Raw genomic sequence first — 14,924 nt, forward strand, 5'->3', positions numbered from 1 at the left:
CAGATTGAGAGCCACCGGGGATCGACCAGGTATTAGCGCTGTGACCTCTGCGCTCCCTGACCTGGCCTGGGACCCCCGGCAGCGTGCTCCGCTGAGCGCGGAACCCCCATCCTTAACTTGAGCCCCCCCCCCCCTGTGACGTGGAAGCCAACGCGCTCACCGCCGCGGCCCGGAGGCCGGAAGAAGTGCCCTGCAGAGTCGCGAGGCCCGTGAGAAGCCCGGGGCCCCGCCGCTGCCGTCGCAGCTGAGTGAGAAGGTGCGCGTGGCCTGGGGCCGAGTTTCCCCATCGTCGCTGGAGCGGACGCCGTCGGACGCCGAGAACGAGGTAAGCCCGGAGGCTGGGATTGTCCCCGGTGCACCCCCTACTGGTCGGGATCCGCACCGCACCCTCAGCCCGGGTCCCCTCTCCGTGGGAGTTTCCCCCCTGGCAGCGCGACGGAGAGACCCCGCCGAGGGATCCTCTCCTTGTGCCCCCGTGACTGCTCTGGAGCGAGGTGCCCTGTGAACTGCACCGGAGCCGAGAGACTCGCTCCTCCCGACCCGGGTGCTTCCCGCTAAAAGCTCCGTGAGGCGCATTGACTGTCCTACCCCACATTGAAGTACTCAGCGCCCACAATCACAAGTAGCGCTCTGATACCCTTGTGCCGGATTGAAGTGCTCAATGTCCATAATTACAAGTAGCGCTCTGTTATTCAGGTGCCATATCGAAGTGCTACGTGTTGGTGATTACGAGTAGCGCTCTGTCATTCATGTGCCATATTGAAGTGCTACGTGTTGGTGATTACGAGTAGCGCTCTGTTATTCATGTGCCATATTGAAGTGCTACGTGTTGGTGATTACGAGTGGCGCTCTGTTATTCATGTTCCGTGTTGAAGTACCACGTGCTATTGATTACGAGTAGCGCACTGTTATTCATGTTCCATAATAAAATGCTAAATGACATCTATTACGAGTAGCTCTCTGTGCTAGATGCCCCGTTCTGAGGTCCTCACCAGTTAGCGCGCCTAGCGCCATCATCACCCCCCTAAGGCGCTACAGCAAAGTGAAGTGCGCGTGTACCTCTAGGTGAAGGGTAGTTGTACCTCAGGCAGTACTGATTTGTTATGAATGTCATTTGTGGTATTACCAGCTTATGAAATGTACTGCTACCTCATGAACTGCATCTAACGTGATCTGCTTGGATAAACTTGAATATTTACTTAACTCCTACCGTGTGGCGTCACTTATTGTGTGTGTTCCTTGTCCCATGTGAGGTGCGTGTTGTATGGTTGCTTTACACACAGACCTTTGGTGGCCCGACCGCTCGTGTCACGTTACCGCCCCATAGGGCCTGGAGACCCCAGGTCTTACATTGTTGGCGAGCGGTGGGATCCTTAGGACCTGTGACCATACAGCACCCTTCTGTGAGACGAAGGGCGCCACAATTAAACGCCTAATTGTTCCAGAGCTCTAAAACCATTGATTGCTGCATTGTTATTTCCACTGTCCAGGTTGAGAGTACAGGAAGCCTGGTTAGCTGAGAACTGTTACCTATACCCTAAGAAATTTTCTCCTTAGTGTCTAGGTCCCCACCTGCCAGAATGGAATTCCGGTTAGCTGACCTCGAGGGGTACTCAGTGAAGCAACTAAGGGAGTTCGGGCAGGGGATGGGGGTGCCTGGGGTACGGAAGGCCAAAGGACCGGAACTCCGCACTGCCATTAGGGCATGGGTAGAAGCCCACCCAGACGGGAGAGGGGATGAGGGACAGGAGGCACCAGAGGCACCTCAGGAGGAGAGCGCTCAAGAAATGACCGACCTATTGAATGTAGATGTGTCTGAAAATGTGCCCCCAGGGAGACGTTCTGGGGCCAGTAGTAGGACAGGGTCAAGGAGGAGCGCGTCCCCAGAGGAGTACGAGGACAGGAGGGAAGAGAGGCAGTTAAGGTGGGAGCTGGCCAAGTTAGAACATGAGAAAGAAAGGGAATTGGCCAGAGTGGAACAGGAAAGAGAAAATAGGAAATGGGAAATGGAGGAGAAGAAGCTTGCGCACGAGCTTCAGCTAAAAGAGCTGGAGTTACGCGCCCTCCAATTGAACGCGTCCAATAAGGACAATGGTGGCAGCATACCTAAGGAGCCTCAAGAGTCAAAGTTCTATCTACCTAAAGAGGTAATTGCCAATTACACAGTGGGCCGACCGCTCGTGTCACGTTACCGCCCCATAGGGCCTGGAGACCCCAGGTCTTACATCAACTAACTATAACAGGTGAATTTCTCTGGTTTTATATGAGTCAAATGTTCAACTAACTATAACGTCCCTGAAACCTGTGTTTTTTTGTGTGAATTTCTAAGGTTGTTTAAATGCTAATTCCTAACTATACATCTGTAAAACCTATGTTTTTTCAGTGAATATGTATATGTTGGAATTACATGTAAATTGTAAAAATCTCACATCATGTAAATTAGAAAACACTGTATATTGTCTTTACAACTGTATTTATATATGTTTTCTGTACAAACCAAATGCAAATGATGTTTGCTATGTGTGTCATCCCACAAATCACTCAGCCCTCACAGTAGCTCCCAAACACCTACTGAGTAGCAAACAGCCTTGAGGGCAGTTATTAGATGGGTACATGGTCCTTTATTCATGTAAAAGTTAAGGGAGAGATGTGTTAATTTGACATTGTGATTATCAGGCCGCAGATAGCAGGGCCTGAAAATGAGCAGTGCTCAGTCAGAATATTGGGCCAGTCTGGGGCTGAGTTACAGCGACAAACAATTGAAGCACTGAGGTATAGCTGTCAGAAAAGTATTACCTTGCCAGCTCAAATTTGGAGGTGTGCACAAAAATATGCCCTTGAATGTGTGTAAATAAATAAGAATTTAAATGGAGAGTTGCCTAACTTCTTGAGCTAATACTTGATTTAATTATACTCCCATTACAAAGTGTTTCACTTCCAAACTGCAGGCCCCTTACTCCCAGTGGCCAGTATTCACATTGACAATAATTTTTGGGCAAGATACGGCCCTTTTTTACTTTTGAGAATTATCAATGCAGAAAAATCTTCCATCATATAAAGTGTTTTGGTAGAATATTTCTCAACACTTTCAAATCCCCCCAATTCAAACCGACATACAATTGTATGTTTATTTCATCCATGTATCTGTGCCACATATGACAAAATGTGTGTCCTGCGCTACAAGTACGTACCGCACAGCCTCTATCACCCGTACAATTATATCCCATTCATACATACATGTGTTTATACATCTGCAAAGAACACACTCTCACTGACAAACATGGCAGACCTTTCAAAGTGCCCTCCATCTTAGTATGTAGTTCAAACCATAGTATCTGACTCTATGGACTTTAGTCAATGAAGCTGGCTGTGAGTGTCTCTGGTAACAATGTGCACATTGTTTATCCTTTAGTAGTTTACAATGTTTTGCATTGATCAGAAGTAGCTCACATCACAGAAAATGTAGGAGTCTCATGGGCTAGATGATGTCACTGGCCTGGATTAGTGAGTGCATAACATAACAATAGAAGAGGGTAGTCAAAAGGTCTCTACAAAAGTGTGTAATAATATTTGTTTTGGTCAACATGTGAAATTACACATGCTGTATGGTAACTTATGAGGCATGCTTGTGATAGATGTAGCAACATTGTGTATCACGCATCATACCTGTGCGCCAGGTTTTTCCACACATCACCCGCAGACCAGAATCGTCTTGGATTTCGACACCTCACTTCCCCCTACAGTCCAGATTCGACAAATCACTTCTCCTGTGTGCAGCAGAACTGCTGCCGCGTCTCTCCAACACTCAGGGACTAACAGATCGCTGTGTTTTCCAACGCTTCCCTTCTCTGCGATTGTTTGACCTTGTGAACTTTGACACGTCTACAGGTACTTTTGGGGTCAACTCACGCATCTTTCATTTTCTATTCACCAAGTTGGTTGAAACCTTTCAAAGTCATATTTTGAACTGTATGTTGGATTTTTGTTGTTTGGTTTAGATAAATATACTTTATTTTTCTACTGGTGTGGTGTCCATTTGTGGTGTTTTCACTGTGTTACTGTGTGTTTTGAGTACAAATACTTTACACATTGCCTTTTGAATAAGCCTATCTGCTCGTGCCAAGCTACCAAAGGGTGAGCTGGGGTTATCTAAAGTGTGTAACTCCCGTACCCTGAATAGAAGCAAGGGTCCCTTCTTGGTCAAAGGTGCATACCTCTGCAAATTAGAGACCCCCCATTTCTAAAAAACCCTCAGTCTCATTTTATGTTTTGAGATGGAGTTTGACGGCTTATGTTGCCAAGATTTCATGGTCCCCAAATGTATATGTTGCCTAGATGTTTGCGCTCTTGAATGGCAACCACTGCAATTATTGGCATATGACATATGGTAAAACATGTTGCTTCCCTGCGAATGTTGCACAGAATCATTGATAAACAGTTTTAAAATGTCATTCTTATATCTAGCATCAGTGCAACTCTGTACTCATTTGGTGCTTGCCTTAGTACATCTGGTAGTACCAGAACTGAGGGATGTCCTATGTAGTAGTGTAGATACACAAAAATATACGTCCCTGGGTGTTGCACTCCTCTTCTGGTGGCATCATTCCAAGGGGAAGACACATAGTCAGAATTCTACGCTTATCTCAGAGTGTTCTCTGAGTATTGGCTGCTTCCAACTGGTTGGTCTTATGAGCAACATAGAAGGCAATTTCAGCACATTTTATAGATACCTTGCCCATTATATAATTTATAGTCTGTTGGCTGGTTGCCTGTATTACAAGCTGGCTGTGGCGCAGGTCCTACTGAAACTGCTTTGTCTGCTTTTCTTTGCAGTACATGCTTTATGCGTGATCTATAGAGGGCCACTATTTAATTTACCAACCTTACTAACTCAGCGGGATGTAACTTTGCTCGATTTGGAAAAGGTTTATACCCAGCCAATAAAAGCCAGGAGGTTGCCCCTCCATTACTAAATGGACCCAGTCTAACCTTCTGAGGTGTGTGGGGCAAGCAAACATGAAACCAATGTTGGTGTTCTTGGTAGGTCAGAGGGACCTCCAAGTTATGATATGCTCTGTATTTTGCCGGAACAGCTTCGGGTGTATGTGTATCGAAATGCCCAGTATTGCCATCTAAAGGATGAAACTCCACCAAAAAGTTAAAAATGTCAACGGCATATGCAACATGTTCAGAAACCAAACAAATGCTACTACACACCCTGAGTAGGGAACACTTCTATCTTTGAAATGTTGTTACGCTGCTATTCTATGTTTAGCCCTAGCACAACAGGGGATGCCATATTTAAAGAACAGATTCAATGAACGTGAGATCCAAAATGCAGAAACCTTAGACTGGGAACAGCCATGCTTGACAAACCTACAGAAAGCAGGGGTTTCCTCTTTAATCTGAGGGAGGGGTGACAATTATTACGGATGTCTCTGTGTGTTTGTAATAATTGTCATCAAAAACTACTCACGAATCCAGATAAGTTGACAATGTCGATGTCAGGAGCCAGTTGTCACGATCTGGAGGCCCCCTGGGGCAGCTGGGGTCAGAATTCTAACTTCCTGGTGCAAGGACTTAGTTCAGTGAACCAACACAAATCAGAAATCCCATTAGACTGCCACCTGTACAAAACCCAGTAAACAATACTCTGCAGGTTGTGTTTTCTGGTCAGAATGTGCCCCTCTATATGAGTTCAGGGAGAGAAGGGAACTCACACAGTCTTTCATAAATGAATAACACTCAAAATAGAACTAAGAAACACAGGATACAACTTTAAAATGTTTATTCCTAAAATGCAAGTCTAGTGCATAAAATATGAACTGCAACCACAATGAATGAGAAAATGGGTACAGCAATGCCCGACATGCCCAGTGAATACAATAGGAACATTCCTAACGTGGGTTGTATGTTTCTAGCATCCTAACACCGTATTGGTACTTATAAGTACAATGCTGAAAGTTGGCAGAAGCATAAAATAGCAGGCCTATATATCTTTCTATAGATGTGTGTTTAAAGCACACAACCACCCACTGGTATGGCATCGCAGCACATTTGGTAGTGGAGTTGCCCATACCCTTCAATGAGAATGGGTTGATTGTTTAGCCTTATTTGAGACACAAACGTTGATGTGTAATTTCAGAATGTACATCTTTGCGAACAATGTATTAATTCTCATCTAAACAAATATTCAATTCTACTTGTTTGTGTATGATTTAGGCAATAAATGAGTTAACGCGTATATGTGTTTTTTTGTATAGGGCATTGAAGCCCATTCCCAAAGAATCTAGGCACCTTATTATTTAAATTAAGGAACGTAGAGATTGCCTTGGCAATCGTACGCACAGTTAGAATATTGATTTCACTTTCAAACTCACATTGAAGTGTAACGCAATCATTTATGGACATTAAAAACATCGCTTTGTACGTATGATCAGATTTTTATTGAGAAAGCTAATTGTACACATATTTAACACACTGTATATACCTCAATGAGATAGTTTCCTGACTGCAAAACTAAACGGAAAAAATAAATACGCGCACGGATTGACGTGAAAGTGTTAACTTTAATTGTGTTAACTTGAATTTGTATTAGTCACACATAAACGGGCAACTTGACATTGCAAAAGCACTAAAAGATGGCGATATTTTGGTGCTTGGTGGAAACATTTTTCATAAACGTAGGCACCAAATTGCCTGTCAACGCTGTGAAGATATTGACACTGCATAAAACGCTAAAATTTAAATGGGTGGGTGGTTACCTCTGGCATGAAGTATTTCCACCCTTGGCCATTTTCTGAGATGAAGAGAATTGTGCAGGTGGTGTCATAACGGAACCTGTGAGGCAGCTTTGCAAGTGTAATGGAAATGTATGATTTAATTTTATAAATATATATATTTTTGTGTGCAGATTTATATAGTGCGAACTCGATCCGAAGGTATTGCAACCCTTTACATGAGCACCAGTTACCTTACACTAGGACACATTCAGTTTTTGGTAGGGGAGGGTAGATTAAGTGATGTGCCCAGAATCACAGGATGCTGAGCCGACGCCAGGCTCGAACCCGGATCCCCAGCTCCAAAGTCGGCAGCTCTGGTCCAAGTGCTCCATCCTCTCCCCAATATGTATCTATTATGATTATATCTGCATCTCGTTAGCATGATTCATTCAAGTGTAAGTTTAGGAACGTGGATGTTATGTTGTGGTGTCTTCTACCTGTCATGTTATATGTTTTTGTGCGGTGCGTGTCTGCCAGGTACTGAGCACCCTGGGCACTTGCGCGCGCACACACACATGTACTCAGTTGTGATTTAGTCCAGATGGTCATTCGTAGGGCTGCCTGTGGACAGGCCATCACCAATAGAGTTATGCTGGCGCTGTGCTGGGCGTTAAGTTGTACCTATGATGGTGTTATAAAGGGGACGGGACACTACAAGTAGAGGCGCCAAAGCCCTATGAGGCTGAGATGTTTTAGGTCGTCCTTTTGGGGTGAATAGTCCTGAAGGAGCACATCAGTTACTCGTTCTTCTTTGAGCCCTGGATGCAACTACACTTTCCCAGGCTTAAGGGAGGATTTACTTGGGTCTGTGTCTTGGCGGCATAAGGCAGATTGCATTTCTGTGCAACCTTGCACCAGCCACAACTATCCCTCCAACTCACAACTTCCTTCACATCCAACTTCAACTCATGGCCAAGTCTCTACCCCATTCTTTCACACTCAGCCAAACCCCAATAATCTCTCGACCCCATAGCTATGCTCATATGCAGGGCCACTGAAATTGTGCGGCATGGGAGGGTCAAATTATGTGGCATGGTTGAGTAAATTAGGCATCAAGAAAAGACAAATTATGCAGCATTATGTGGCACATTTAATGATAGTAATACTTCGTTATTTTGTCTTGTTCAACCTTGTTAACACTATCTGGGCATTGGTTGCATCTCATTAGTACCAGTTGAACACCCCGAAATTGCAATAAGCTTCAAAAAGGTAACCAGTCCCGCTTTGCAGACGACCTTCCCCTGTGCAGTGACAGGTATTGCTGTGTTTTACTAACTTTTGATCCATTTAAGTTATAAACAAAATTGTTTTGTTAAAATCTTCTGATTATTCTGCTAATGATGGATTATGTGACGAATTAGGTAAATCTGCAGCGATGGAGAAATCGCCGCAGCCGCGCAATTGCATAATTCCAGTGGCCCTCCTCATAGGCGCCGTTGCCCCGCACCCAGCTATCTGTCCGCTCTGGTCTTCCGCCACACAGCATTTCCCCCCCCCCCGCCAACTACCCACGCACCAATTCCACCACCTCCATGCCCTGGACCTCCATGCCCTGGACCTCCATGCCCTGGACCTCCATGCCCTGGACCTCCATGCCCTGGACCTCCATGGCCTGGACCTCCATGCCCTGGACCTCCATGCCCTGGACCTCCATGCCCTGGACCTCCATGCCCTGGACCTCCATGGCCTGGACCTCCATGCCCTGGACCTCCATGCCCTGGTCGGAGAGCTCGTTACACTGATGCATGTAATGAGTGCCTGTGAATTCCGTTCCCTTTGACTCTGTACACTGGACCATCTCTTTTCTTGGGGCTCAAACACAACTGGGGCGACCCCGATCTTGTGTTGCCTGTGTTCCGGTTTGGACTGGACTGTTCCTTTTAGAGAATCGAAACTGATGAACAGATGGCTGGATTCAACCTGAGGTGGCATTGAGCAAAAAAGAAAAAAACAACGATGGGCTGTGATGCGGCCCGAGGTGAGTGACAGTGGCTGCGATGGACTGAAGTGTCCCAACCATCACTTTTAGCTCACGTCAGTTCTTTCCTAGGGCTGGCCCGGTGTCCCACGCACCTCACGGAAGCCAGTCACATCTCTCGATGGCAATAAACTGAGCGTTTGTGGTCGTGTAATAATGATAGCATTTTTGCGATTACAGAATCGAAAACTACAGTTGCAATAACTATGTTGACTCGTGTAATTATGTCGTCAATAAATTCTTGGTAGGGAATGAACCTCGAGCGTTCCTATAATTTAGGCACACATTTAAGGAGATGTATATGCCGTTAAACGAGATTAAAATCGGGTTACGGTAAAAGTGAATTTACATGCATGCCAAAATGACTGAACACAGTAAAGAAGTATTCACCTATCTTGGGCTCGTGCAGGGGGCAGGAGGTCAGGACAAGGTACGGTAAAGAGGAGACTTTTTAGGTAGGGTTCAGGGAGACTGTCCTCGGTGGCTCAGGCACCGGGAGACGCAGCATCATTTAGGAGTTTACAGCGGGTCAGGGACGGGACCCCAAGAGGGGGTTTCTGGACCGCAGGTGACGTGGGCTGACCGTAGCCACAGTGACGGGGCGGATTGCAGATTGGTCATGATGGCAACAGCCATAAAATGGAAACAATGGAGCCTGTTAGTCGTCCTGCAAAGTCCTAAAATAGGAGTTGTGGAGTATGGTGTTTTAATAACCCTGGGATGTGTTATTTCATTAACTGAAGGCGCGAAATCTCGCCCACAGTGGGCGAAGGAGGGCTGTAAAGAGATGGTAAAGTTCATGGTGCAGACTTCGGTGTGTGTGTGCGTGTGTGGGGGGGTAGGAGGGGCAGAAGAGACAGACCTGGAGGCCGCGCTCTCGGCACGGCTAGGATGAGCAGCACTCACCTGCCGACAGTAGCCAAACGACAGCATTTTATTACTAAGGCTACAGGGAGACAAAAACTCTAGGCATTTATGGTTGAAACACGTTTGTGGCGGCCACGGGTAAATAGAAAGAATGTGTTTTTCCTAAGTGTCTAAAACCGCACCGCAGCCTTCTCTGCTAATGCGCATTGAACATCACAGGTGTCAATAATATTACCCACTGTAAGGTACCTCACGGGCTCAGAAGTTTGGAAGCCAGGGCTGGCCTGCAGGACGCAGCAGACATCTGTCTCTGATCTCACTGAGCCGTGTCACCGAGATGATGCCGGAGATGCCTGCTGTCTGCCCAGTCGATGACTCCTTCCCCATATTCCCAGGGCGTACTCCGCACAACGCGACAGGTGGCCAACAGTCCCAGACTAATATCGCAATCTATTCGCAGCAACCAATCAAAACACGACTTTGTTGAAACCGTTCTAATCTAAAGATCGGTCTCGGTTTAAATTGGATAGCTAATGTATTCAAATAACGATTTATATAACATAATATCGTGATGTACCTATAGCCGGGTGTCTGCAATCAACTACGTTTTCTCGTGTGCCGTTATAATTGTCTCATAGGTTTACACCCGGCGCTGGAGCCAAAAGAATTAACCCTTGTTTGAGACGGGTTAATTCGCCTATCAGAATAAGTTGGGGCGCGCGAAAAGTCCCTGTAAAAACAAAGGAACCAGGGCTGTCTTGTAGGCACGTCCCTCAGGCGCGCTTTACAGTCACCCTCGGGCGCGCGCTCACGCGTAAACTGCTTCTCAGTTGAAAGAAAAGTTTTACTCTGCGAAGTTTTCGATCGTGCAGTTCCGATGCCAAGATCAGGGCGTCCTTTGGGCACAGGGCGCCGAAGGGGGACGTGGCACCCTGAAAAAATGGCCTGATGCAAAAGTGGACTAAGATTTGTTGTAAGGGTCACCCGTCTGCTAAAAATTGTGCAACTAGGAGGGCTGGCTGGACGTCCACGCACGAGATGCTCCCGCGCCAAAGGACGGCGCAGAGTCCGTGCCACAGACTGAAGAGCGGCGCCGTCATCCCACACAGCAGCTCATAATGTTTCATGGTTCGTTTCCATGAGCTTAGTGATGTGGGAGTCCGAGTGCGCAGTAACTGCCCTGAGCGGAAACAGTTGGACCTAAAAAGCACTCTGTCCATATTCTGCTAAAATCTCGCTTCACATTTTCCCTAAGATTAAAACCCCGTTTCCGCCTTCTCATCAATCGAATAGTTTACACTGGACGAGTTAAAAAAAACTAGCCATAATTGGAAGTGTTTCTAAGTAGACACCGCCGTCGGTGTGAACGGGTGACAGTGAGCGCTGCGCGCCTCGAAGCCCCGCGGCTGCACTGCGTAGTCAGGAACCGGGCAACTCTGTAGTACTCCTGTTAAAGGTGACCCCACTTTCCTTTCCGAGGCAACTGTGATACGGCGGCCGCTGGCAGATGCTGACGTCGGTGTGTGCCACCTGTTGGGCACACGCCGAGTAACCCTCCTGAAATGTAACAGCTTGGAACAAAATGGGCGCCCCTTGGGACCGGGGCCCGTGTGCAGCAGACGCTCAACACGAATGATCCCAACTGCCTGGCGGCTACCGCAGGTGCAGTTTACAGCGAACCGTGTGATTTACGCCACACGAGCCAGTAGTGAATTATTAGAGCGGCCGAGCCCCATACATTACCACCGACAAAGGTCTGCTCGCAGCCCGGCGCGCCTGCCCCTGCCCCGGGGCAGCTGTGGAGCCCGCGGCGCCGGCACGCCTGCCCCGGGGCAGCTGTGGAGCCCGCAGCGCCGGCACGCCTGCCCCTGCCCCGGGGCAGCTGTGCAGCCCGGGGCGGTCCCAGAGCGTTCACAAACTACTGCGAGTCACCTTACAGTCACGGAAGAATGACAAGATCAACAAAACGAACCAGAAATAATCTAAACATTGTGTCGGGATGACCAGCCGTGTGAAATTTCAGGGCTTCCACAAGTCTAAAGTGTGCCAGGCATTTAGCACACGTTCACTGGCGTTGTGAGAAATGTATTAAGAATGGAATCTTAGGATTGGCTGTTCGAGCCCATCACGGCTCACGCACACACGCCAATGACATTTTAATGTGAGCCCAGTTTAGAAAGTTTTGACTGCCGTTTTATCCATCGAAGTGTAAGAAATCTCCACACACAATAATATTAATGAAACGTACCAGTGGCTACAGGCAGCATAAAGCCGGGCACGGGAAGTGCCGTATGTAACAGGGACGTGGAATAAATGCCAGGAAGCACCTGTTGGCCGCCGGACAGGTCCCTTTAATGGACTCCGAAATGATAGCGCCAATTACGATGCGCCTGAATAATTGATTATGAGCCGGGTGTCCCATTAGCCATCCATTTTTAATCGTGTTTAATTAAGGGTCCCTAGTCAGTTTAGTTTAAATTTGGTAAGCGTGTCTCATATAACTCCCCAACAGCGTGACGGGAATTCGGAAAACTACACAGAAGTGATCGCCCCCCCCCCCCCCCCCCCGTCAAGACAATGGGTAGATTCCTTGTCATTGACTTCTTGTAAGCAGATATATACTAAAATGTGCACTTCTTTAAAATTACCAGATTAGAATATGACATAAGAGCTGACAATAACCTACATTCTTGCAAACAACCACCCCCAAAAAAACCAAAGCACGTTTATTTAAGGTTCGGTAACAAAAAATTTATTCATATCGTTTTTTTAAATTTTAAAGTTTTAACATAAAACCATTTAGAAACCCAATAAAAAACTAAAGCATGAGTCATGATATGTCAACATTTCACAGATAAAAATTTCACATACAGAAACAAAATAATGTACAGCTTTTTACAGGGTGGCGGGATGGGCATAAACAAATACACATTTATACTATAAATTAAAAGAAAACACGTTTGCGACCCGCACAGTTTGTTTCTGTTTTGAAGTCAAAAGCAGGCTAAGACACAGACAAAAAACGCTAGTGTTTTGGACAAAACCCCTCGGGTGCTCGGAGAGAGCGGGGCACGGAATGTAAACATTGGATTGGGGTAAATTCGTTAGGCTCGTTTTCCCTTCTAAAAACTGAAGATACCTGGCCCTTATTTCCAAACAATAAGGATCTTCGAACAACCAGGGCTGCGCGTGTGTAGAACTACGCAGGCGCCTGGTGCGCGTGAAACATTGTGCTCTAAGTTTGCGCAAACTTTCTGTACAAAAAAAGGTCATCTACACATGCCTGTCCTCAGCCTGTTAATTACATTCTTCGACGCCTGCTAATCTAGCAGAAATGTTCGGCAACGGAGATCTCAGTCTTGGACAGGTCACACACGAAGGACGGTTGTGCTTATATAAAGTTTCTTTTACTTTTTGGGCCCCTCTGCCTTAGCGATCCTGTCTGAAGGTAAACAAAGTCTTGCTCGCCAGTTTGCGCCAGCGTACCACGGCGTGATGGAGAGCGCCCCGCGGGCTGCCAGGGCGGGAGACCCCATTCGCTGTTCTTGGTCACAAGCAGCAGTGTTCGGAGCTCGGGTGCCCGGCAGGTGCCCGAAGTCGGACTCTCAGGTGCCAGTCTCGTGGGCTAGGGGCTCATTGTCAAATGTGGGTGAGGGGCACCGTGCCGTTCACACCCGCGCTTTGGTAGTGTTGGTGGTGCACGCTGTGGAGCCGCCCGCCCTGCAGGCTCTGCTGCTCGGCCGCGTCGCCCCCGGGCGGCAGGTACATGCTGATCATGTCCCGCAGGTCCCCGAGGCAGGCGCGCTGGGCGTGCGCTGTCATGCCGGGTGGAGGCGGGGAGCTGGGCTCGCTCTTGACTATGGCGCCCAGGCTCATGCCCGGGGCGGTGCCTCCGCCGCCCTGCTGCCCGTACATGGGTGCCATGCTGTAGGTTGAGGCGGCGGCGCTCATGTAGCTCTGTGCTGAGCTCATCATGGGGCTGTACTGCAGGCCGCTCATGTCGTAGCGGTGGTGGAGAGGCTGCAGCTGTGCGCCGCCCATGGCCGGGTGCTGTCCGTAGCCCAGCTGCTCCTGCATCAGGGAGTAGGCGCTGTTGCTCCAGCCGTTCATGTGCGCGTAGGCAGCGTCGAGGCGCTGTGCGCCGCCACCAGGGCTGGTCCCCCCCGCCCCTGCCAAGAGCCCTCCGGGCAGCGAGTACTTGTCCTTCTTGAGCAGGGTCTTGGTCTTGCGCCGTGGCCGGTACTTGTAGTCGGGGTACTCCTTCATGTGCACTGCCCGCAGGCGCTTGGCCTCGTCTATGAAGGGCCTCTTCTCGGCGTCGCTCAGCAGCTTCCAGTCGGCGCCTAGGCGCTTGCTGATCTCCGAGTTGTGCATCTTGGGGTTCTCCTGCGCCATTTTCCGCCTCTGGCCGCGGGACCAGACCATGAAGGCGTTCATGGGCCTCTTGACCCGGTCCTGATCCGAGTTGCCTGCGGAGCCACTCTTGCCGTTGGGGCCCGTAGCGCCAGAGCCCGGACCGGGCTGCGTCATGGAGCTCTTGATGTCGGTCTCCATCATGCTGTACATGGTGAGTGCAGACTGCGGAACAGCGCCTAGCAGGTGGAGAGGACGGGATGCTCGAAGTCTCTGCTGCACTCCAGCCCGGGCGCCCGGGTTAAGAGGCCCCTCTGGCGGGACGATGATTGACAGCATGCTAATGAGACCGTGGGGGGTAGCCAATCAGCGCCCTGGCCGGAGTGGGACTGCTGCTGAACGGTTCGGGAAGGTGTTGGCAAAGTTGATGCGGGCTGCTTAGTCATGCCACTGGGGGTGGGGGAGATAGCATGGGGGCGCACACCTCATTTACGGAAAAACGCCACCCATAAAGTGGCAAGTTCTTAAAGTCACTTCACGTTAGACATTTTGAGGTATATGGCGTAGATTTCACCTTTTCTCTGAAATCTTTTTACGTGGTGTCCATGGCATGCTCCACATTATTTTTTCCTTTTTTGCAGAATGAGTTTATTTTTCTATGGTCGGTAACTCGCTACCTCTTTTTGCACGTCCATTTGAAAATGTTGCACGCTCCTCTATCTGAAAATTCTAACTTTCACATGATGTTTTATTGACAGCGAGTGTGACCATTTCAACAGGTGCTTGTGCCGATAAACTCCTTTTAAAGAAAGCAAAGTGTATCTCAGCTACTAAATAAACGTACTTATTAAACACGTCCACGGCATAGCTTTTTATAGGAAAATTCGTTTTTTGCTTTTTTACAAACCCACTATATGGAAACGTTATTTCATTTCGTTTCTCAC

At 48.1% G+C, this 14,924-nt stretch overlaps 1 protein-coding gene across 1 annotated transcript; it reads right to left on the bottom strand.

Moving 5' to 3' along the window:
- Nucleotides 1-12,362: 12,362 nt before the first annotated feature.
- Nucleotides 12,363-14,319, bottom strand: LOC146829318 (transcription factor Sox-3-B-like). The gene has a single exon (XM_085607984.1). The coding sequence runs from the start codon at nucleotides 14,317-14,319 to the stop codon at nucleotides 13,267-13,269; it is 1,053 nt and encodes a 350-aa protein (XP_085464110.1). The 3' UTR covers nucleotides 12,363-13,266.
- Nucleotides 14,320-14,924: the final 605 nt, after the last annotated feature.

This window comes from Triturus cristatus, chromosome 5_2 (genome assembly GCF_964204655.1).
Source record: "Triturus cristatus chromosome 5_2, aTriCri1.1, whole genome shotgun sequence".
Classification (NCBI taxonomy): Eukaryota; Metazoa; Chordata; class Amphibia; order Caudata; family Salamandridae; genus Triturus; species Triturus cristatus.

Excerpts from the sequence above, each read along its gene's own strand:
- LOC146829318 (XM_085607984.1), bottom strand. The coding sequence starts at position 14,319 with ATGCTGTCAATCATCGTCCCGCCAGAGGGGCCTCTTAACCCGGGCGCC.